This window comes from Labeo rohita, unplaced genomic scaffold (assembly GCF_022985175.1).
Source record: "Labeo rohita strain BAU-BD-2019 unplaced genomic scaffold, IGBB_LRoh.1.0 scaffold_108, whole genome shotgun sequence".
In the NCBI taxonomy this organism is placed as follows: domain Eukaryota; kingdom Metazoa; phylum Chordata; class Actinopteri; order Cypriniformes; family Cyprinidae; genus Labeo; species Labeo rohita.
In genome coordinates, this window is record NW_026127208.1 from 147,330 (window position 1) to 171,821 (window position 24,492).

A 24,492-nucleotide genomic window follows, 5' to 3' on the forward strand; every position below is an offset into this window, starting at 1 on the left:
AATAATACAGCAGCGGACACGAGCGCGAGCGCGGGGGCGCGCAGATCGACGACAGTCTCCAGTATAAAAGAACATAGAGAACACATGCTAAATAAAGCACGAACACCACATTCACCCTCTGCTGCTGCGAGGCCTCCGGATCTTTATTTTTATAATATTATATTATTCTTATTCGTAATGTGTAGTGTATCGTGATTTCTTTATTAAAAATCAAAACTCTTGTAAGGCAGAATGAAGGCAGCGCGCATGCGCCATGACAGGAATCAGCTGACTGAAGTGCGCAAGAGATCAAACATTGTGACTTTCATTTCAATCTTCATTCGAATCTCCTCAGGAATATTCAGTTTATGACACTGAGCAACATTAATCACAGTCCAGCCGACAAACACAATACAAGCGGGTCAGATAATGCTGACAGAAATGAGTTGCGCCATAAGAATTAGACTTTAAACACACAGAGGTGACACGCATTATATGTGTGTGTTTGTGTGTGTTCACATCTACAGTACACACGCTCTGCCGAACGCGTAAAGTTGCGTGTGTACGCAGTGTGTGTTTAAATAAAGCTTCCGCTGTTTGAATCCGATGACTTCCGCGTTTGATCGAGCACTTTCAGGCTGTTTACTGTCATTAGTCCGGATAAACTTCACTTTTCCGGACTGATCTGCGCTTCACTGCGGATCCCGGTGTGTTTTCGCACACGATTTTATTTCGGCGGTGTGTTCAGGGTGAGTTGACACGGTGAACCGCGATACTGTCGATGACAAATAAACAGCCTGTTATTTATTGACTGTAGTTGTTATGAATCTGATCACTGCTGTCATCAGTCTTATGGTCTCGCCATTGCTCTGATGGTGGTGTTTTCAGGCTGATTATTCAGTCATGGGTCTGTTTATTCTGTCATTGATCTGATTCTTTTATTAGAGCTTGATTACTCGATTGTAAGTTGTTGTTATTATTATGTCATAAATGTAATGATTCTGTCTAATTGCTCCGATGACGCTTTTTGAGTCTGTTTATTTAGACATGCGTCTAATTGTTCAGTTATTAATATTTTAATAATCAGCAAGTCAAATGATTTTGAATGTTTAAAGTGTTAGTCTAGGCTGATTAGTTAGTGAGTCTTGACTTTGGGTGTTTGTAGGAATATGAGCTGAAAATGCCGTCCGTGTCCACGGGATTGAAGGACCTGTATCTGTCCACATCACTGGGCGATCTGAACAAGAAAGCAGAAATCAAACCAGATAAAACCAGCACCAGACAGTAAGTGTGAACGCGTGAAACTAAAGCACAAGTGATTTGGCTCTGATTTGCAGATTGATGTTATTTCCATGACGTTCACCTGAAAATGAGGTTACATCTGAGATGTAGGTGACGTTTTTTTTTTTTTTTTTAGCTGAAACCGTGAATCTTGGTGATTCATAAAATGCAAGTCAGTGGCACTGTGAGATTTAAATAAATAAATATATATATATATATCTCTCTCAAGAGAGACAAAATTAACCTCTGTGGCACTGGACCATATATTGAGGAACAGTGAAGTGAAACTATCAGTCCATGCAAGAAACTGAACATTATTTACAGCATTATTACTGAAATGGTTCTTTCGGACGGTTCGCTTCAAGGAACTGGTTCAGTTCACCAGTTTGTTTATGTTGTCATGCATTGACGTACTGTTTTATTATTAAAGCAGCCAATAATGATGTGAACCATGGATGTCTAAAGCATGTTAAGTGAATAAAGTAGTCTTCATCAGCTCACACATGAACAATGAGAAACTATAAAAACGTTAATTTTTTTTTTATATCAGCGACTCATCTGTCTTCGTTCGAATCAAACTGTTTCCTCAGTTCAGTGTCTTTTGGAGGAACTGGAGCGCTGAATCAGTTCATTCATCAGATCAGATATGCCAGGATTTCGGCTCATTTGAGTAACTTATAGATCTGTGCTGCTTGAGCCGCAAACTATTTCAGGTGCTTCAGTCTGATCCGGTGAACCGGTTCAACTAGCTGACTAAAAAGAATCGGTCCAAAAGAATAATTTGTTTATGAACCAGACATGACTCTGGACCGTTTGAGGCTCTGGATTTCAGTAATAATGCTGTAAATAATGTTCAGTTTCTTGCACAGACTCATCGTTTCACTTCATAAGACCTCAATATATCGTCAGGAGCTACTGAATTAATTTTGTATTGTATTGTCTTATGAATCACCAAGGACCACAGTTTCACTAAAAATCTTTAATGTTCTACTCGAGATCTATTAACAATTCTTCAGTATCCATTTGACCAATTATTAGCACATTTAGTGGATCTCTAATGAAAAGCACCAGCAGTTTTCACAAATGAAGTAATGTAGTGTGTTGTCAGGGTTAGGACAATCTCTAAAGTTACTGTCATCAAACAGAAGGACCTGATCAGATATTGTCTTGAAGTCTTCTGCACTGTACATTGTGTGATAACAGAAGATCTCCACTTGTGGCAACACATTTCTCAAAAGCATCATAAGCAAAAGCAGATGGTAGAAACACTGGCACCAGCGCTCTGTACGATCAGCTTCGCTCACGATGCTTTTGGGAAACTCGGATCAGATCAGATCAGCAGACCCTGATGTGAGTTTGTGTGTTTCAGTTACGTCCAGAGCGCTTGCAAGATCTTCAAAGCGGCTGAGGAGTGTCGTCTGGACCGCGATGAGGAGAAAGCGTACGTCCTGTACATGAAGTATCTGGCGGTCTATGACCTCATCAAGAAGAGACCGGACTTCAAGCAGCAGCAGGTAGAGCCGCTAGTGCATTATGGGAGTTTTTAAGTGGTGGAGATGTGAACACTGAGGATGAGATCATAGCATTACTTTATTTATTTTTTTGTCCAACTATAAGTCTAATGGTGTAAAAAGTCTTCACTCAGATGTTGTGAACAGGTTTGAGTTACATGTCGTGTCAGTGACTCTTGTCGTTTCACTGCTTTCAGGAATTTTTCCTGTCTATGCTTGGACCAACCAGTTTTAAAAAGGCTATTGAGGAGGCAGAGAAACTTTCAGAGAGTCTGAAGCTTCGGTCAGTGTTTCTCACACACACACAGTGGATCCATTTACACCTGCTATTAACATCTGTCTCAAATGTTCCGATCACAAATGTTCAGTGCTAAATACAGGTGTGAACTGTTCTCAAATCACATTCAGTCACATCCCAGCTGTAGTGTGAACTCTAATGACTTCAGATGCATCACAGAAAACATCAAAGCCCCACCCACTCACATGTCAATCATCTATTGATCTGTCCTGAGGCAGATGTTAGTCCAAGTGTAAACACACACTCTCTCTGTTCTGTCTCACAAACACTTTGTTCTGCTTGCGTCGTCCTCTCAGGTATGAGGAAGTAGAAGTGCGGAAAAAGCTAGAAGAGAAAGAGAGAAAGGAGGAAAGGATTCGACGAGAAGAAAGAACCGAAAAAAGATGGGCCTGCTTCACCGAGAGGAGCTTCAGAGAAGAAAAACAATAAGAAGGTGCTGTAATGCTACTGGCCTGAAAAAAACATCACTTTGCGTTGTTTCATCATTGGATTTGATCAACTTTGGTGTATCATCCACACACACTCTGCTGCAGATAATAAACTTATGAAACTTTATGATGCTTGAATAACTTGTATTGTGGTAAAACAAAAGAACATCAATTCAGATTACACAAACCAACCTGCATTGTGAGCCAGTTTCAGCTACAGCTGAATGCAAAATGACCATGAGCTTGAACATGTGACGAGTTTATCTGACCCGCCGTAGCTAAAAAAAGGGGCAATATAAGAGTGACATATATTTTTAATCTCATGTTTGACTTTTAATTTTTTATCTGTGGTGTAGTTTAACTAGCATCTGGCACTTGATCCGTTAAGCAGGTCAATGTTCAAAGTTCACAGGCCATCGTGATGTATGTTTTGAAGTGATTTGTTAATAATTCATTTTGTTGTCGTGTGTTTGTGTGTGTTTTTATGGCAGGTTAAAGAGGAGCCCAATAACAGTAAGACTGGATGTGATAAAGGTACCGTATCTCCTGCTGGATTTTCACGCATCTCTGTGCGTTTGTTGTTTTGTGACGCGTGTTTTCCGTCCCATCAGGAAGCATTAGCGCTAAGGATCTGTTCCAGCTGATGACTGATCCCAATATAAGCGTGCTGGTGATGGACGCACGGCCCAGGCAGGACTTTGAGGAGTCTCAGATATGCGTGCCGTCTCAGACGTGCATCAGCGTTCCTGAGGAAGCCATCAGTCCGGGGTGAATCTCACTCCTGCACAGATACACAGACACCACACTCAGTGCCAGTTACACATCCTCATCCTTACTCTGTTTCTACAACATACATACAGCGTTCAACAGTCTGATCCGCCTCTATTTTTGAGAGCCACGCCCACATCTCAACATCCAGTCGATTATATCGCAGATAGAACCAAGGCCCGCCCTCTATGTTATCTTTTTGTGTAATCTCTTTCACTCATATATGAATATTGAATACTGTAATGTGCTGCTAATGGTCAGGGTGACGGTGAATCAGATCGAGCTGAAGCTTCCTGCAGTGTCTCTGGACGACTGGAAGCGCCGCGGGTTCGTGGATTACGTGGTTCTGTTGGACTGGTTCAGCTGCGTCTCTGATCTCAAACTGGGCACCACTCTACAGAGTCTGAAGGATGCTCTCTACAAGGTACTGTAGGGCTGACAGTGTATCTCCAGCTCAGTGTGCGAGTGTGTGTCATATCTAACGCACGTGTGTGTGTGTGTGTGTGTGTGCGCGCGCAGTGGGACAGCAGTACGATCCTGCGCAGCGAGCCGCTGGTGCTGGAGGGAGGATACGACAACTGGCTGCTCTTTTACCCAATGTACACCAGCAACGCTAAAGTCAAACCACCCCGACAGCAGGCGCCCAGCACACTGCCACAGCGTGAGTCTCACATCAGATGACATATCATGCACTAATATATCTTAATATGCATTGCGGATATTAAAAATGATTTAATTTGCACCAACAGAAAGTTTAGTGGTTAGAATTTGTGAACAACATTGATTATCTAAAAATGCACAAGTGCTCTAAATGGGAAGAGGTTTTGTATTTGTCTTGGATTGAATAATTAAGTCGAATTTTCCTCAGAATCCAAAACGACAGATGACAAAACTGCATTGCTCATAATAAACAGATTATTACATTATTTTGTGGGTGTGGATGCTAATATAATTCCTGTTATAGTTATTGTTCTTCGTGTGAACGTTCTCCATGCTGATCAGTGCTGCCATTTCAGTGAACTTCACGTACCCGTCGCTGGAGGAGCCCAAACCCGTGAGCGTGTGTGAGGAGCCGGCAGTTGCGCAGCTCAACGGAAGAACCGTGGACCCGGAGCCACCTGCGGAACTGCCTGCGGAACCGCCCGCAAACACACCCGCACCGCTCGCACAACCAGCAAAGACAGATGCCGTTGTGACGCCCATCACCTTACCACCCGCCGCCTCGCCCCGACACACTCCACAGGTGAGTTACACCTGGATCAGAGCGCTCAGCGATTCACACAAACGCTCACTAACGCTTCCTTTGAACGCAGGTCGACCGCTCCAAAAAACCAGCGGTGAAACCGGCATCGAGCGCAAAGCTCAGCGATGAGCCTTCAGCCAGCAACGGCACTGCTACACACAACGGCCCCGTGATGCCCGACCGCTCGGTCAAACCCACGCTGGACCCGTCCAGAGCTCTGAGCGAAGAGGAGCGCAGGGAGATCCACGCCGAGACCGTCAGTCTGATGGAGAAAGCCCGTAAAGAGCAGGAGCAACGCAAACGAGCCCAGGAGGAGAAGGAGAAAGAGCAGCGAGCCCGAGAGGAGAGAGAGGCGGCCGAGAGACATCAGCAAGAACAGAACGAGAAGAAGGAGGAGGAGAAACAGCAGGAGAGGAAGAAACTGGAGAGACAGACGGCAGAAGAGGAGGATCAGGTTAGTGTGAGAGACGAGAAGGCCAAGAAAGCACAGAAGGATGTGCCGCTGGACGCCGCCATGAAGAGCATGTCGCTGGATTCACCTGCGCCGTTCAGCACTGTGAGTGACCACACGCGCACACACACATATACACACACACACTCACACACTCAGCAGCATCAGGACGGCCTGCAACTTATAAAATTCGAATGACAATAATATAGGGCACATCACACGTTGAAAGTGTGTGCAAGGCGTGTTTTTGTTGTTTTTTGCAGAGAAAGTGACATATGTGATAATGATATTGTTAAAACAGTAATTATAGATGATAAATATCACACACCCCTTGTGTTGTGTAATTACATCACACGCTGAAACAGGAACGTGTGTGTGTGTTCCAGAGGGAGCCGCTGACGCGAGCACACAGTGAGGAGATGGGCCGAATGGTCCCTGGGCTCCCAGACGGCTGGATGAAGGTAAGAACAGCAGCAGGTGTTTCTTGTGTCGTTGTTGTTGTTCACTGGCGTTTCTAACGCTGAGCTGCTCTGCAGTTTCTGGACACTGTAACGGGCACCTACCGGTATTACCACTCTCCCACCAACCGCGTGCACCTGTACCCTCCGGAGGTCAACACCCCTCAGATCCAGCCCAGCGTCGTTAAAGCCAAACCGCCGCCGCCGGCCGAGACGGAGAAAGAGAAGGAGCGAGAGCGCGAGAGGGAGAAGGAGCGGGAGAGAGAGCAGTCCAAACTCAAGCGCTCGTACTCGTCTCCTGATATCAGCCAGGAACTGAGCGCTGAGATCAGCAGAAAACCTGCAGCTGTGCCCACCATCAACAGAGAAAACAAGTACGTACACACACACATAAGAATGCAAACACATACAAACATGCGGAAATGCACACAAACACTGAACACACACACCTGAACATGCACAGAAACACATATGTAAATGCAAACACACAGAGACAGAGTTCCTCACAAATGTGCTGATGTGTGTTTGTGTCTCTGTCTCAGGCCGCTGACACCCGCTGCCGCTTACACTAAAGTGGAGATCGCGCGGCCGTCCGCGGCTAAGATCCGGAACCTGAACCCGGTGTTCGGAGGTCAGGGGCCGTTACTAACGGGCCTCCGTAACCTCGGCAACACCTGCTACATGAACTCCATCCTCCAGTGCCTGTGTAACACGGTCGCCATGGCAGACTATTTCACCAGGAACTTCTATCAGGACGACATTAACCGGTAATCCGTCATTCAGGGGTCACTGATAAAACGATCACATTCAGTGCGAATCAGAGTGTCTGTGTGTTTCGCAGGGCCAATATTCTGGGTCATAAAGGCGAGGTGGCCGAGGAGTTCAGCGTGATCATGAAGGCGCTGTGGTCGGGACAGTACAAAATGATCAGCCCTCAGGATTTTAAAGGCACCATCTGTAAAATCAACAACCGCTTCTCCAGCTACGAGCACCAGGACTCACAGGAGCTGCTGCTGTTCCTCATGGACGGCCTGCACGAGGATCTCAATAAGGTACGGCGCCGAGAACAAGAGCTCGTTCTTCAGGAGCGATGCACCTCACGATAAAGACGCACATTCTCTCGTTCTGTCTGTCAGGCGGATAAACGGCGCGGTTATAAGGAAGAGGACATCGATCATCTGGATGACGTGAGCGCTGCAGACCTGGCCTGGTCCAAACACAAGCTGCTGAACGAGTCCATCATCGTGGCTCTGTTCCAGGGCCAGTTCAAGTCTACGGTTCAGTGCATGAGCTGCCAGCACAAGTCCCGCACCTTCGAGACCTTCATGTACCTGACGCTGGAGATGACGCCCAGCAGCAAGTGCTCACTACAGGTCACACACACTCTAGATCTATGGGACCTCAGCGGTCCTGTGTTCACACTGTGCCAAATCAATGACGTGCATTAGGGCTGAACGATTCATCAGAATCCAGTGATAAAATGATATGGCTTAGGGATTATCACATCACAAAGGCTGTGATTTAATTCAAATAAAAAATGTGTGAAGTGCAGCACTGTGTTCATTTACACAGAATAGAGCGCCATCTGCTGTTAAAATCTGAGCTCAGAATCTATTCCGAAGAGAATCGAGATGCATTCGGAAGATTTATCGTCCCAACCCTAGTAAATGATCCACCTAAACTCCTGGCCTGTCTGTGTTCTTGTCTCCAGAGTTCTTGGCCTCTGTTAACATCCTTGTTACAGACTTCATAAAATGTACACACAAATGGCATTTTGGGAAATGATTGCAAGTAGTTTTGTGTGCCAGTCCGGAATAGAGATCGGCCAAAATAAAACAAAAGCGTGCAGCTGTCGATCACGCAAAACCCAGACGGTTCCAGTTCATGGGCGAACTGGTGCATCACTAGTTATAAAGTGCATTTTTTTTTAATGCAGAACATGCAACCTATTTCACTAGATTTGTAATAAGCTTTTATAGACCTGCCTCCAAGCAGTTTTCAGACTAAAATAATTGTATAATAATATTAATTTAACATTTACTATTTTTAATAATAATAAATAAATAAAATATTATTTTATATTCATATTGATTACTCACACAAGCATATCAAATCTCAGATTAAGACATTATAGTTCTAGTGATCATCTGTGCTGTTCTCACGCTGCTGTGTGTTTGTACAGGACTGCCTTAAGCTCTTCTCTAAAGAGGAGCGTTTGACCGACAGCAATCGTTTCTACTGCCGCCACTGTAAGACGCACCGAGACGCCATCAAGAAGATGCAGATCTGGAAAGTTCCTCCCATTTTACTCGTACACTTGAAACGGTGAGTGACGTGTGGCGTTTCAGCGCAGCGCTTTAATATCATATAAAGCAGCATGTGAAGCGTGTTTGCGTGTGTATGTAAGGTTTAAATACGACGGCCGGTGGCGGGAAAAGCTGCAGACGCTGGTGGATTTCCCGCTGGATAATCTGGACATGTCGCAGTACGTCATCGGACCCAAACAAAACCTGAAGAAGTACAACCTGTACGCTGTGTCTGTGAGTACACGACCGCACACACACACGTGAACGTGTTTCAGACAGATCTGTGACGTCTCGTCTCCTCCGCAGAATCATTACGGCGGGATGGACGGCGGTCATTACACTGCCTACTGCAAGAACCCGATCAAGCAGCGCTGGTACAAGTTTGACGATCACGAGGTGTCCGACATCTCCGCCGCCTCCGTCCGCTCGGCGGCCGCCTACATCTTCTTCTACTCCTCTCTATGAGGGACAGAGACGGGCCGTCACCACGGTGACCGGGTGATTGACGCATGTTTGACATGCAGCTGTGGGCGGAGCTAAAGCCCTTTGGGTGAGGACTGATAGACACTTCTGCTGAGGGAACGTCTCTCTCTTTTTCTGTCTCTCTCTCTCTGTCTTTCTATCTCTCTCTCTCTCTCTCAGTGGGCGGTTCTGTATTCCTGTAGGACTGTAGCAGGAGTCTGAACACGGGAGCGTCGGCCTGCTCTCTCCGAACTCACGGCTGGACTTGATGTCATTTAGACGGGCCATGCGAGATTAGACGTCAATATACGCGCACTATAATCCCAACCGCTCATTAGACGCGCATTTATTTATATGGTGACCAAATATAACCGCGCTGTTGGATCCGAAAGCAGCGGAGGCTCTGGATGAGAAAATTCAGCTGATTGTTCCTTTCATATAACATAAAAAAATAGAAAATCACTCACAAACCCACTCGTCATTGTCATGACGTTCACACGTACTAAACCGCAGTCCAGAAGTAAGTATCCTCCAGCGTTACGCGCAGCTTGAGCCCTGTTCCGTAGGCTAGTGTTCAGGGATCCACTAATCACAGCAGTGCAATAACCCTCATCAGACTGAGACTGAAACGACTTCATTAGAGCCCATCAGTGACACTACAGTCAGCACAGCCGCATTAGCCATAGATCTGACGTCGTCATATCGCACACACGTCTGTACTAACACTCTGAATCGAGCGGCGACACGTCACCGCCGTTCGGCAGCATCTCTCACTGTGGCATGAGCTTCCGATGGACTGACTGAGTGATTCTCTAAACTGGTTTCTTATAATACTAAGCGCATTCTTTAAATCCATGTATTAGCCTATAAACCTTATACATACATTAATAAACAGACGTAAACACACGTGTGCTTGAGTCCGACTGTATTTACAGTATGAACGTATCTGTGGCTCTACAGTAGCAGGATTGTGGGTCTGTGTGTGTTGAACAAGATTTATAAAACATTTTTTACTGTAAAATCTGATTGGATGAGCTGCGTTTAAAGCCGATGTAAAAAGCCAGGGAAATGTGACATATGTTCTATATTAATGTGCAAAGATGATATATTTATAAACAGCCTACAGTTATCAGCATTCATCTGTTTTGGTCATGCGAGTCTTCCACTCATTCATCATATATATGCAGACTAGTAAACAGAGATGAACCTTGTATGAAATATAAATACGTGTGAATGTTAGATTTGGTCTGTGCTAACCAAGATCTGTAAAACCCTTTTCAGGACCTGGTGTGGATCAAACTCAGGTTCTCTTGGTATCTGTTCATGTGTTTTTATTTTCACCAGCGTTCGGCTGCTGATGGTCAGAAATATGGTGGATGAGCAGGAAATTTCACATTAGTTAGAGATGAATATCGTTAAGTTATGTTGCTTGGCAACTGTAACTAGTCTACAGTTCTGCTAATAAACCACCCAGCAGATACACTGGTTTCAAGTAATCTAACTATTCAGCTAATAACCTTGTTACTCTGAAACACATGATGAATGAATGTGTTCTAAAATCCGCTGATCTGAAGGTGAAAAATCTGTCTCTGATTCTGCAACTGATGACTTTTTTTTAACTTCATGTGTTTCATGTGAGTGTGTTTACCTGTTGAGAATGTGTCTGGTGTCCACAGAGCGTGTGAAGGTTCTGGTGTTTCTCGAGATCATCTTCAAACCGCCGCGTGACTCGGCCAACACCTACTGACCTTTTGACCTGCTGAGAGTCTTCCTGTCAAAACATAATGACATTCATTCATTCTTCTGTTGTCTTATAAGAAACAGTGAGACAAACTAGACTAGTTTCCTGTCAGTCTTTCAATCCTGAGCAGCGTTCAGCAGGTTTGTTCGGGTCAGTGTGAGGGCGATTTAGACCAGCTGACAGAACCATCCGTCCATAAGACATTTACTGAACATGTGTATGTTAGTATGATTTTTCCAAACTGAAAAGTTTAATTGTTTTTTTTTTTTTTTTGTGGTCAATTAAAACCTAAGTGACTGCACATGAAATAATCTTCCTGCTGCTAGTAAACGTTCTGTGGTGGATCACAGTAACTTGTTACACTGATAGTTTTGGACTCGTACTGGTGATGTAGTAACGTACATAATTATGTGTCAAAACACTAACATTTACATGTATTCAATTAGCAATTATTCAATTAATCCAAATCAAATTTTAAATGAGGGATAAAGTTATTAATGAGGTAACACGAGAGAAGCTAATAACACGAACAGAAGAGATTTTCTGCATTTGCTGACTTTTTACAGAACAGTTTCCAGCTGTTGATCGAATATTGTCAGCAGCGCCATTAGCGCGGCTAAACGTCCAAGAAACGTCACCAGAGGCAGTACATGGTTTGTTTCTGTTCTGTTTTTGTCTAAAGGTAACTTACCTGATTGTTTGTGCAGTGATCGGATGATTCCATTCACATATTAATCTTGAGGGAAAACCTCTTGGCGGTTTTTCTCCGTCGACAGGATTTTCTCTGAGGTACTTTTACTTCACAAACACACACTAAAGAGCGAGTAATAGCAGCACAAAGTTAACGATGGCGATCTGCAACTGTTGTTGAAAGTCTGTTGAGGTTTCTAGCAATTCAGGTTATTTTGGCTCCATTAGAGCATTTAGTTATTTTTTTTTTAATCAAGAGTTTCAAACAATGCACTGAAGAAATTGCGACAGCTCTCTCCCGCGTTTTGCGGTTGCCATGGTGATCTCCGACGAACGACACTGTTCGCGCGCTTGTTTGATTTTATTTTAAAATGTCGATGAAACTGTTTTAGTCTGTAAAGCTTCGAGAAATTTTGAGTAATATCCAAAGACGTCTACAACAATAGATCGATGAACGGTACGTCGGACAAACGGACTAAAACACTGTTAATGCCAAGGGCGATATAACGATAAATAATCGTTAAATAATAAACGCTTCAATGATCGTTTTAACTGTAGAAGAGCGAAGTGTAAGGATTTTTTTTTCTCTTTCTCTTTTACAGCACATGAACGATAAAAACACTGACAGACAATCAGAATTTGACTTTAGCAGCTCGAGGATTAAAAAAAATTCAGATTAAACAGCAGAGCGATTATAATAAACGCTAATAATCGTTATAGATTCAGGTTTATCAAGTTCGTTTAAAAAATGTTGTGCAAGCCATACATGATGACACACAGCAATAAAAAACCCTGAATTAAATAAAAGTGTTTAAAGTGCACAAATTCATTAAATATTATGAAACATGAAAATAAGACCCTAAACATAAGAGTTCAGGTCATGGGTCAGGCCTAATGAACTTATACAAACACATCATCACCATAAATCACAAACACACCACAGAAGCTGAAACTACATGGATTTTGTAGTTCGAGGAAACAAATATAAATGACTTTTGGGTGATTTTTCAGTGTTTTATTAAATATACAGTAAAAAAAAATGTGTACAGATCCATTAATATAATATCCCCAGCATCAAATATTCTCATGTTTTAGCTGATAGAATCGTGCCAGATAAATGTATCTATGAGATACACTAGATTACACTCTCACACGATACTCTGACGACAATAAAGGACAAAAGTACCGCTGTAACATTATAAAGGTGAGTCTTGATTGCGTGGACTGGTTTCAGTGGTCAGCACAATGAAATCACACACACACGCCGCGCCGTCGCTTGCATTGCAATCTGCCCATAATCGACACGAGATTCAAACACATAGGAAGTCTGAACCGTAAATGCATTCATACAGCTCTGTACATAAAAACATTCTCTTGGCATACAGCTCTGTACAAAATCCAATAATAGGATAAGGAGCAAGTGTTCTTTCCAAAAAGTGACAGACAGCACATGTAAAATTGCTTTTATTTTATACAAGGCAACTTGTCGTAGTTTAGAATAAATATTTAACTTTATACAGTGATATTGTACCAGTTATTAACCACTTTATAATTTTCATACAGACATAAAAACGTTAAAAAATACTTTGAAAAGCTGATAATCCCTGTTATAATTGTACAGGATAAAATGTGACTTATTAAAACATCTCTAGATTGCATCTGTTCGTTTGTTCGGAGGCGACGCGTTTACATAAAACGCACGCTCACGTCCTCCGCACACACCGTGTCTTCGTTTCTGTCTCGCGAAGAGCGTTTCCAGTGACGTGAGTGTGTGCTGGTGTGTGCGTGCGGCTCACAGCATTAAGCGCATCGAGGGGCGCTGTTCTTTAGCGGCGCCCCCTGTGGGCGGCGAGTGGGACGGGCCCTCCGAGGGGTCGTGCTGCAGCGTCAGTTTATCGGGAGTGTAGTCGTTCCGCTTCAGATCTGACGACAAACGCAAAAAACTCATTTCAAACTGCCAGATACAGACGAGAATTCACTTACGAAAACAACACAAACATGCTGAAACTTAAAACAAAACTTGAAGTAAATGCTAAACTATATCCACCTACAATCATCTAAAAAGATACAAACAGAATTTTAAAAATCAAATTTGTTTATATTTCAATGCTACAACAAAACAAATAGATAAAAGAATAATGTTACGTATGCTTCCTGCCTCCTTGTGACACAGCATTGGCGTGATGTAACTTTGGCCGCAGGTTTTCTAACGTCGTTCTGTTCAGCGATTACTAAACTCACCTGGAAGTTTGAGTTTTCGGCAGCAGGAGTTGCAGTGATGTTTGGCGCGGAAGTTTCGAATGGCATCGTCACCGAGATTCGCAGGGCCAAAGATCATATCGTAAGACCTGACAGTCAAACACATAAAAATGAAATGAATAAACTCTAGAATATTATAGACCAGCTCAGTGTTTGCAGACAGTGATGACGTGATTTTGCGGGCAGAGCTCGTCTGGTTACAGAATATGACGGTTTTTAAGTAGCAGTCTATGGAGCCATGGAATAAAAGGGGAAAAAAAAAAAAAAAAAAAAAAAAAAAAAAAGGGTAAATCTAGTTACAGTCGAGTTTATATTTCAAAATTCTGATGTTATTTTCAAAATCCTACGATTTCTGATAAGATAAAAAGAACTCGTCATTCTCCCTTTCTCCTGAGAACTGACAAACTCGCTATTGCGGAGTTAAATCAAGTTATAAAGTTCGAACTAGGAGATAAAATAAATAAATGTTACGTAAAATCTCGTCGATAGCCTTGTGGTTAGTGCAAAGACATATAGCAACATTTCACTACAGGTGACCGGAGTTTGCATCTCGGCTCATTGACCTTTCCTAAACCCTAATGTAAAACGTTAACAGTAATGGGTTTAAAATAATATGATATCATGCTGTAACTGTAGAGCTAATATAAATACTATGAACAGCATGTGTGAATATTATGTAGACCTATTGTTTTCAAATGCATGCAATCATAGCAGTTTTCATCCATAGTTTGCCCGTTTAATTGTCTACGTTTAACTGATGACAGTTTCTTTTTATATGCATTCCGCTTTTGGCATCAAAAGGCACAAAAATTGTTTTTTTTTCCCACTTATTCCATAGATTTTACCCGTTTACCTCCACTTGTTTCTGCAACCACTATGCGCATGCAGCTGCAGGTGACACAAGTAGTACGAATGGGTCTACACAAGTTCTAACAGACAACAGTACAATTCACTGTACATCAGTCTCTCACCAATTGGTATTATTACTGCAAAAATGACATTAGGTGCTACCCTGATTAACGTCTATATTCTTAAAATAGGGGTTATTTTCATTTGTGTTTCTCACCCTTTCTCTCCGCTCTTAATGACTGACGGATCTGTCAGTATCTCACCGACCCCTAGACAGAAAGAGAGAGATCAGTCAAAGGTCATTCACTACAAACACACCATCATTTCAACTCTGAACTAACACCGAAGCTCCTTGAGGCTCCTTGTTTAGTTGAAAGTGAGACACAAACCCTGCAGGTCGAGCACGAGCAGCTCTCCTCGCGTGTATTCGTACGTCCAGTGGCTGAAGGCCAGCATGGTTTCTTCCAGAAGGTTGGTCGGGACGATTTCGTCCCCGTTGTTGTTATTAAACTTGCGGAAATCTCCGGTGATGCACTCCTCGATGGCGAACCACTGACCGGCAGAATGACAGTAGAGCAGGAACACCTCCAGAAACCTGCAGAAACACACGCCGGCTTCAGCCACATCCTCAACACTCCCGCATGTGAAGGTGTGTGAGTGTGCGTCAGTACCTGGGTGAGTATGGGATGGTTTTGGGTCTGATCTGATTAAAGGCAAACGTGAGTTTCTGAGCTGCTCTCTGCTGCTGAATTTCCTGTTCACAACACAAACACACATTTAACCCGTCCTGACAGAGGTGAAGGACCGCCTACTCGCCTGTCAATCAAGCGCTGCACTAAAACAAGAGTTTACATTCTCTCACATGCTGTGTGTGTTCGTACCCTGAGACAGAGGTGCAGGACCGTGTCCTCTTTGTAAATGCTTTGCCAGGTGTTCACCACCTCAGGCAGGAAGGATTTGACGATGTACAGGTGTCCGGGCTTCAGGATGTCGTACTCGGACCAGGTGCAGAGCACCTTCAGCGCCCGCCGCAGGCCGCCGCCCATTTCCTCCTTACTGAGGAACTCGATCTTGGCGCAGAGGCCGCGCTGAGCCCACGACGACATGCTGTTATTGATGCTGTTGGGAGAACTCTCCTCCAGACGGTACACGGTCACCGGCTCACCTGTACGACACGCAAACGCCACAACGTCTCGCTGAAACGCCACGAATGACGTCACGACCACACCGTATGATCAAACAAATACACCGTAGGGCTGGGCGACGCAAACCAAACCTTACATCAAACAATTCTGTCACGCTAAAATTTAGTGGTTGGAAATTTGATGATAAATGGTTCCGATTGAATTCAGTCTTTTAAAAATAAAAGGTGCTTCATCTGATTTAACGCAATTTGATGAACCCAAGCAGAAGATCAGCTGAATCATATCAAATGAATCGGTGTGAAAACAGATTTATGAGTCCAAAACTAAAGACTCAAAGCAGACAAAGAATAATGATTCAAACTCTATTGATTGTTACTGAACTACACTGAACCGAATCAACACTGAACTGAGCTGAATGTTGACAATATTTTCTGTTAGTGATTTGGATTTGTTTCATTTGATGAAGATTTACAGGTTATTTTTTAATGTTTTAATCATTAAAGTTACTTTAATTTGATCAGTTCCTCAGAAATCAAGACTTCATATCTTCTGTCAATGTTCAAGTGAAGTAATCTTGATTCAAAAAATCTTCAGACATTTGCAACCCTGGACCGCAAAACCAGTCCTAAGGGTCAATTTTCTGAAATTGAGATTTATACCTAATCTGAAAGCTCAATAAAATAACTTTTCCAGTGATGTATGGTTTGTTAGGACAGAATAATATTTGGCTGAGATTATTTGAAAATTTGGAATCTGAGGGTGCAAAAAAAAAAAAAAAAAAGAGAAAATCACCTTTAAACTTGCCAAAATTAAGTTCTTTGCAATGCATATTACTAATCACAAATTAAGTTGAGATACATTTACATCAGGAAAATTGCAAAAAATAGTTTATTGAACATGAGTTTTACTTAATATCCTAATGATTTTCAGCATAAAAGAAAATGTGATCATTTTGACCCATACAGCGTATTGTTGTTTATTGCCACAAATATACCTGTGATACTCAAGACTGGTTTTGTGCTCCAGGGTCACACTTGTCTGTGACGTATTTTCACATCGCTCCATGTTTCTTCTCTCACATGTAAAAATCAGTGACATATATTTACTGTGATATGCACCGTATCACCCGACACATTCTAGCGTCACGCCGCCCAGAACTACATGAAATACAGCAAAGCCTGATGGGACAGAGAGAGACAGCAGGGCAGGAGGGCAGTGTTGCGTCTTACCTCTAGGGGGCACTGGGGTGAATGGAATACTCTGAGACAACCGCATCAGGTTATTACGCTCCACCGCTAATACACACACACACACACAGGGCTGATGTCAGTACACGTCACAGGAGCCGCTGCACACGCCCGATTCAAACCCACACCACCACGCCTCGGACGCTCTCATTACAGTCTTTGTTTGGGTGAAGCGTGGTGGGTCGGGTTTGAATCAGGACACATTTATGCTTTCGTTGGATGGAATGACAGAAACACTGACCTGAATACTGATAACTCTCCATGGGCTTGAACGGAGAACCGATCGCTGCTCCACAGACACACAGAGCAAAGAATGAGCAGAACAACATACAAAATACCACAGTATTACCATGCTCCTGATGCTATCAGTGTAGTGCAGTACTGTATGTGTCAGTGCAGCGCTGACAGAAACCAGCAGGGGTCAGACTTACAGTCCTTGCGCGTGGCCAGGTGTGCGTGTCGACCGGCGTACAGACCCGCTGAAACACACAAACACACACACACACACACACACACACACACACAGCGGTCAGACTAAAGCCAGGATCATTCAGCTGTCATGATGTTTGTGGATCAGACAATCATTAGATGTGATGAAACACTCACTGTTTGAGATGTCGTCTCCTGGACTCCTGAACACCAGAGAAACAAACAAGATAAAGTAAATCACACATTTGTTTGACTATATCAGTGAGCTCATCTCATACACTTACAGAATTTTCTATCAGATAATGATTAACCCAAAATTAACCCCTTACAGTACAGATGTCAAACTCAGTTCATGGAGGGACACAGCCCTGCATTTTTGATTTCCAACGCTGCTCCAACACCTATACCATGTAGTTTTTTAATTAAGCCTAAATGACTTGATTAGCTGTATCAGGTGTGTATTTAGGTTGAATGTAAACGGTGCAGGGCTGTGGCCCTCCTGGAGACACCCCTGCCTCATAGAAACCTGTTCAAAACACTAGATTTACATTTATCCGTTTGAAAGATGCTTTCATCCAAAGCAACTTGCATTGCACTTACATGCAATCTACCTGATCTAATATTTGACGTTTTCAAAAATGTTGTAGATTTAGTTAGCAAATGAGAATCGCTAAAATTATTCAATAGATCTTGAGACAAATGTCTTAACGATTATCAGTTTCAAGAGAATTAAAGCAACAGTTTTTTAAAAAATGAAAGAATGTGTGAAAGTATGTTATTTGGGGTAAAAAGCGCCCCTGCTGTTGGGGCTAAAAGGCACAATAATTAACATGATAATTAACAGAAGGCTGAATTTTCCTTTTGTTGACATGACATTGTTAGATTCAGATGGTAAATATCATATATTATGTTGGGTGTCTGTCTTAGAGATAATCACTGTGTTTAGAATGAAACCATCATATTAAAAAAAATGCTATTAATCATATAATAAAATATTATTTGTTGTTACTACTGTAAACCTATATTAAATTATTATGGGATCTCCTTTGATGCTTTCAGAATCCTAAAATGAATTTTAAAATGATTAAATGATTTTTTTTCTGTATTTTAAAATGTTTCTACATATAAAATGTATATTTTAATGACAGCATATTTATTGAACAAAAAAAATATTATCAAAATAAGCAGAAATAGTACAAACTTTGCTAAAGTGATTGTTTTGAACATGTATTAACTTTGACATTATGCTTGGACATTTAGAAAAAAAAAACAAAAAAAAAACATTAAGCTAAAGTATTTTTATCAGCACTCTGTGCCTTTTTAGCCCGTGTGTGGGGGGTAAAAGGCCACCCTTGCCGCCTCATACACTTTTCATGCAAAATAAACAACTTGTATGATCTATTTTTACACAAAATCTGTTGCTCCATAGATGTTCAATACAAATGTATGTATTTTTCTGCAATCAAACACTTTGGGCTCAGTGAAAAGCACTTTTATTTTTGTTTTGGGGTGTGTTTAACCCTATTGTACCCTACTAGTAAGCAACATTCAATCTTGAAAACACAATCTCTTTATTTGTTGTCAAAATATTCCACTAACACACACACAGTTACTCACAGTTTGCTGGATTGTGCCGATTTCCCCTGAGAATGAAAGATAAACAGAGTTACGGCGTTTGAGTGAATGTTGTTTCTCTAAAACAGGTGTTCTCAATTCTGGCCCACGACATCCATTTTCCTGCAGAGTTCAGCTCCAACCCTAATCAAGCACACCTGAACTAGTTAATCAAGGTCTTTAGGATCACTAGAAAGTTACAAGCAGGTGAGTTTGATCAAGGTTGGAGCTAAATATGGATCTCATGGACCAAAGTTGAGAATGCTGATTGTGTGTTATTGTGCGCTTGACTGACCAACAGCAGATCCTCATAACGAGAGACGTCCTCTAATGACACGCGTGTCCTCTCCTGCTTACTGAGAGCTGAAACACACAGATAAGAGACAGGATGTTTTAACAACACCAAATCAGGAGAATAGCGTGTGTAATAGCGTTCACTGTAATAGTACTCATGATGCTGAATCAGGGTTAATATTTAAAGCGTCTTGTGTTGCGTAACGCTGCCTTTTACACTCACTGGACTCTGGATGCAGGAACGAAGGGTTTTTGTCGAACTCTGTGAAACCGGCGTACGAGTTCACCGTCCGCATGTGACCCTGCGCCGCCGCCTGGAGAAACACAACATGCGTTTGAGCTGCGCCAGAGAGGATCACGACATCTCTAACATTCAGAAAACGACACGCACCGCTTCTCGAGCCTTTCTGGAGGGACTCGACTGGCGGCCGCTGACGGCACCTTCTTTAGGGAACGACCTCTGACCCTCAGGATCATCCTTGTGACCTTTGGAGAAAAACGGGAAAGTGAGCTCAAATCATTACAGAACGTACCACACCTTCATTCATGAGGATTACGGTCACCATGTTAAATGTTTCCCTTGGATGACACTGAGCTTTCATAACCAGTCACTAACCAAACCCCTAACCAGCACCAGCCCGGGTTAGTTTAGTCTACCGCAGTCACACACGGGACACGACAGGCCTGTATTCACTCCCGAAGGACATTTAGTAAAAAGCAACTGGTTGAGATGAAACCACCGTCAGAGGTCACCCGTCTCACCCTCTCTAACACACACAGTGGCATGCGGACGGGGTGAGGGTCAAGGGTCACGGTTAGGGCGGGGTTCCCCGATTCCCAGCGGTGGACCGAAGCCAAACCTCCGCTCCTCTGTCTGAGTCTGTTCAGCGCGCGTCTGCAACGGCCGTCTCTCTGGAAGCGCTGGGGTCCCCGGGGCCGGTGCTCAGGGGCCAGAAGGAGGCCCGGCAGGGGCGTGTTTCTGTCGGGCTGGTCGGCGACGGGTCTGTCGTCTTCGTCGTCGGTGAAGGCGTGATTGACGTATCCCTCACACTCGGGCTCACTCACGACCACCACTGGGGGGCCTTCATCACACGTCCCATAATCACCCTCCTCTTCCTCCTCATACTCACCCACGAAGGCCCCGAACTCCACGGCGACGTGCGACGGCTCCGTGTGCGATTCGGTGAGCTGCGACGGCGTGCTGACGAAGAACGTGGCCGCGGCCGCCGGCGCGCTGACGAGGCTGCTGGGACCCGCGTCCTCGAGCGCAGGGTGTCCGCGGTGCCGCAGCTGCGGGGAGTGCGCGTGCGAGCGCGAGCGCGGTAAAGCGCGGCCGGAGGATCTGACCTCGGGACTGAGAGGAGGCTCCGCCCCCTGCCGCTGCAGGGCTTGCTCCTCGGCCACGCCCCCAAACAGAGACTCCGCTATGCTGCCGGTGGGAGGCAGGAATCCCACGCTGCACCGCACCAGCGCGCTCGACTTCGAGTGTCCCGTCACGTCGGGCCCCAGGTTCTTGGAGACGCTGAGCTCACGCGTGATCTGGTTGTGCACTTTGCTGGCCTCGGACGCTCTCTGCGCCGTCAGCGCCTTCAGCGTGTCCACCGTGAGCACAGACAGGTCCTGCAGGTGTCCGATTTGAGAATCCAGCGTGTGCAAAGAGCGCTTGATGAAGTTCACCTTGTTTCCGACCTCCTTCAGCTGCACACACATCGTCTCCACCCTAAAAAACACAGTTAAACAATTCAATCCAATTCTCGTTTGTTTGTACAGCACTTTTCACAATAGATATTGTTTCAAAGCAGCTTTACAGAAAATAACCACAGTACCAGGGGGCTTTTGGTTTCACATTTACATTTATGCATTTGGCAGAGGTACACATCAGTCCTTGCTTTCCCTGGGAGTCGAACCCATGACCTTGCCAGCACCAAGCTCTACAGTTTAAGCTACGCATTTACATTCATGCACTTGGCAGACTCTTTTATCCAAAGCCACTTGCACTCAAGGTTTTCAGCTCTTGCATTCCCTGGGAATCACACCTGTGACCTTGGCGTTGCTAGCACCACGATCTACTGTTTGAGCTCAAAGCAGGATAGTTTAAGTTTTGGTTTCACTTTTACATTCATCCATTTGGCAGATGCTTTTATCCACAGAGATCTGCACTGCATTTAAGGTGAACAGTCTTTCAGTTCATGCATTCCCTGGGAATCAAACTCTCGACCTACTGTTTGAGGTTCTGTAATGGTTGATTCTCATGGATCAGAGACAGCAAGAGATCCCTCAGATGTCAACAAAAATTACATAATTTTAGGAACGGCAAAGGTCGTTGAACGGAGTGAGTGAACGGAGTGAATCTCCCAATCATAAACGTGTCTGACTGGCTGTAAAAGTGTATTTTTATATAAATATAATCCTTCACTCTGACAGTGGGAGGTCACAGTAACAGCAGGTCACAGAGACACTCATTTATGATGCTGAAAGATAAGAGAGTCTGACAGTAAATGTTCCACTAAGGAAATCGTGTGACGGATGTTTCCTTCAGTAAATGATCCGAAAATGTCATTCTCAGACTCAGATCTCAAGAATTTATTTCAAACATTTCTTAAATTCAAGTGAATAAGTGCTAATTAATCTGCTCACTAAAGAGGATTACTCGCACCGTGTTGCATTTTGGACCGTGATGCGCGAGCATTGTACATCCCATCATACACACGCTGGACTCGTACCTGTCAGACGTGAGTCTGATTCTCTCTTCACTCCCAGAGTGAAACTGATCATCCTTCTCATGGAAGTACGTCTCCACACACTGCTCCTCGAAATCGTGCAGCTTCTTCTGGTCTTCCTCGGTCAGGAAGAGCTCTGAAAAACACCACAACGGTCAAAGCGCGACGCGACGGACGCGAGCAGAAGCGGATGTGCGAGCGGTGAGGTGCATTACTTGGTCCGTAGGTGCTGCTGTCCTTCTTCCTCTTCCTGCAGATGGACGTCAGGACAGATGCCGCGTGGCTGAGCAGAATCAGCGGCGGCGGCAGGACGGGCTTGTCGTGATACGCCATGATGAAGTGATAACGCTGGTATTTCCACACCAGGTTGGATATGGACTTCACCTGTATGTACACGTTACTGAGGAGAAACAGCACGATCAGTTCACGTGAAGACGCTCACACAGACACACAGCGTACGGCGGAGCGTCACTCACTTGAAGAAGGCGATGAGCAGGTTCACCATGAGAATGTACTGGACGAACAGATAGACGGCCTGCAGCAGCGGAGTCAACCACACACCCGTGTCACACAGCTTTTTAGCGTGGTCCTCACTCGAGTTTGCACACACTGCCAACACACACACACACACACACACTCACAAGATCATCATGACAAAGAAAGAACCAAGAAAGAACATCATATTTGCTGAATGAAATCCAATACTAGATTTTTACCATTTCTGGGCTGCTGATTTCAAAAATAGTTTGTTTTGCTCATTTATATCACATTTTCTCACTAAATATGATGCATTTCATTGCATTTTTGATTTTGAGAATCACTGGTGTGGTGAAAAGGTCTTGTATTTTCCTTTAATCAGAAGAGAAACACCAGAAACACATGATTCCTGTCTGAATCTGAACCAGATTGCAAGTATCTGTTCAATTCTCAGCCCATTTTCACATGCATGACATTTGATGCCAAATCAAGGCCAGAATTATGGTCAGAGACCAGAAATGCAAACATGAGCCTGTTTTCTGCTTTTACTGCATTCAGACTGTGAGAATTTTAGTTTGTTTGTTGGAAGGTGTATGCATGCTATGAAGCCAAAAGGGGTGGATTTGTTTGGGTTAGGGAGTGTGAGCAGAACGTATTCCTGACAGGTTTCATGAGATTCACTGCATTAGTGTGTTAATGCTAGTTACTCCAATTTCTTTGCTATGAACTAATGCTTCATTATGTGGGGCTGTGTGTGCGAGACTCCAGGAATTTACCGTCAATCTCGTACGCGTAAACTTCACCGTACATCATCCAGTAAGGCTGAAACACCACATCTTTGGCCAAAGTCCACGAAGGATCCTCGTTTGGGTACAAAATGGCTTTACGAGGAACACCGAAACTCAGCAGCACAACGACCATAATGACCACGATGTAGAACATGTTTGCCACCTGCGGGACGATTAGAGAGAGCGATCAATGTCGGATGATACGAGCGACTGGAATCAACCACCGAACGGCTGTTTTCTCACCATCTTCCCGATCATCATGACGTACGGCCCCGCCTGCTGATTGACAGCCAGGATATCCAGCAGCCGCACGTACCAGAAGATGATGTTCAGACAGTACACGATGCGGCCCGCGATGCGCACCTCCTCCAAGCCAAAGCGCAGGCCGAAGCCCACGAAGAACATCAGGATTGCCAGAAAATCAGAAATGTTGAAGTAGTCGCTAAACCAGACTTTAATCTTCTGACTGATTTTGCCTCCTTCAGACATGAACATCTAGAGAGAAAACACACGAATATACTGATGACACATGAACACACAACACACACATGTGACCTCCTGACCCTCGCTTCAGTCACATGCTCGCAGGACGGCGCAGCTGCGTGACGGCGAGTCAATCATCAGACGGCAGGGTTAAACGCTCAGCTGGATTGTAACGAATGCTGCTCAAATAATTAAACATTTCTGACATACCTCGTTAACACATCTCAACACAACACACACACACACACAAACCTCTCGAATCTTCTCCACCGCTAACGTGAAGATGTAAAGAATGACGACCCATTCCTGTGGAGAAGGAAGCGGCTCCATCTTCACCAACACCACGTATGAATACAGCATCAGGAAACAGATATAAAAGAGCTAAAACACACAAAACACACCATTAGACAGATGAGATCTCCAAGACCTTCATAAGGAGCTCAGATCTCCTCATAATCACAGACATAAACAGCAGATGAGGTTCAGTCCTCATAATCACCTGCGTCACACACTCAAGGCCTCAATTATACATTTGACTTTTAATGCATTCATCCAAAAACTTATGTGAAAT

At 43.9% G+C, this 24,492-nt stretch overlaps 2 protein-coding genes across 3 annotated transcripts in view; one reads left to right on the plus strand and one right to left on the minus strand.

Moving 5' to 3' along the window:
- The first annotated feature begins 22 nt into the window (after positions 1-22).
- usp8 (ubiquitin specific peptidase 8) lies at positions 23-10,091 on the plus strand. The gene is given in 20 exon segments (XM_051100714.1): positions 23-728; positions 1,145-1,263; positions 2,630-2,774; positions 2,969-3,054; positions 3,366-3,450; positions 3,452-3,502; positions 3,989-4,031; positions 4,109-4,265; positions 4,527-4,689; positions 4,785-4,926; positions 5,282-5,508; positions 5,579-6,064; positions 6,346-6,420; positions 6,496-6,791; positions 6,960-7,184; positions 7,259-7,469; positions 7,554-7,790; positions 8,600-8,742; positions 8,825-8,957; positions 9,030-10,091. Coding segments are annotated over 19 exon segments (3,168 nt in total). The 5' UTR covers positions 23-728; positions 1,145-1,159; the 3' UTR covers positions 9,189-10,091.
- A 2,868-nt stretch (positions 10,092-12,959) lies between these two features.
- Positions 12,960-24,492, minus strand: part of trpm7 (transient receptor potential cation channel, subfamily M, member 7) — a 30,373-nt gene continuing 18,840 nt past the window's right edge. For both annotated transcript variants that reach the window (XM_051100720.1, XM_051100719.1), the window contains exons 20-40: positions 24,174-24,302; positions 23,682-23,933; positions 23,427-23,601; positions 22,650-22,782; positions 22,389-22,573; positions 22,177-22,309; positions 20,584-21,173; positions 19,845-19,939; positions 19,677-19,767; positions 19,455-19,522; positions 19,163-19,188; positions 17,723-17,748; positions 17,548-17,595; positions 17,358-17,402; positions 17,099-17,164; positions 15,606-15,889; positions 15,396-15,478; positions 15,114-15,319; positions 14,942-14,993; positions 13,858-13,964; positions 12,960-13,539 (exon numbers count right to left, since the gene is read on the minus strand). In XM_051100720.1, coding sequence (XP_050956677.1) covers positions 13,409-13,539; positions 13,858-13,964; positions 14,942-14,993; positions 15,114-15,319; positions 15,396-15,478; positions 15,606-15,889; positions 17,099-17,164; positions 17,358-17,402; positions 17,548-17,595; positions 17,723-17,748; positions 19,163-19,188; positions 19,455-19,522; positions 19,677-19,767; positions 19,845-19,939; positions 20,584-21,173; positions 22,177-22,309; positions 22,389-22,573; positions 22,650-22,782; positions 23,427-23,601; positions 23,682-23,933; positions 24,174-24,302 — 2,925 coding nt within the window. In that variant the 3' untranslated portion in view covers positions 12,960-13,408. The remainder of the gene's footprint in view (positions 13,540-13,857; positions 13,965-14,941; positions 14,994-15,113; positions 15,320-15,395; positions 15,479-15,605; positions 15,890-17,098; positions 17,165-17,357; positions 17,403-17,547; positions 17,596-17,722; positions 17,749-19,162; positions 19,189-19,454; positions 19,523-19,676; positions 19,768-19,844; positions 19,940-20,583; positions 21,174-22,176; positions 22,310-22,388; positions 22,574-22,649; positions 22,783-23,426; positions 23,602-23,681; positions 23,934-24,173; positions 24,303-24,492) is intronic.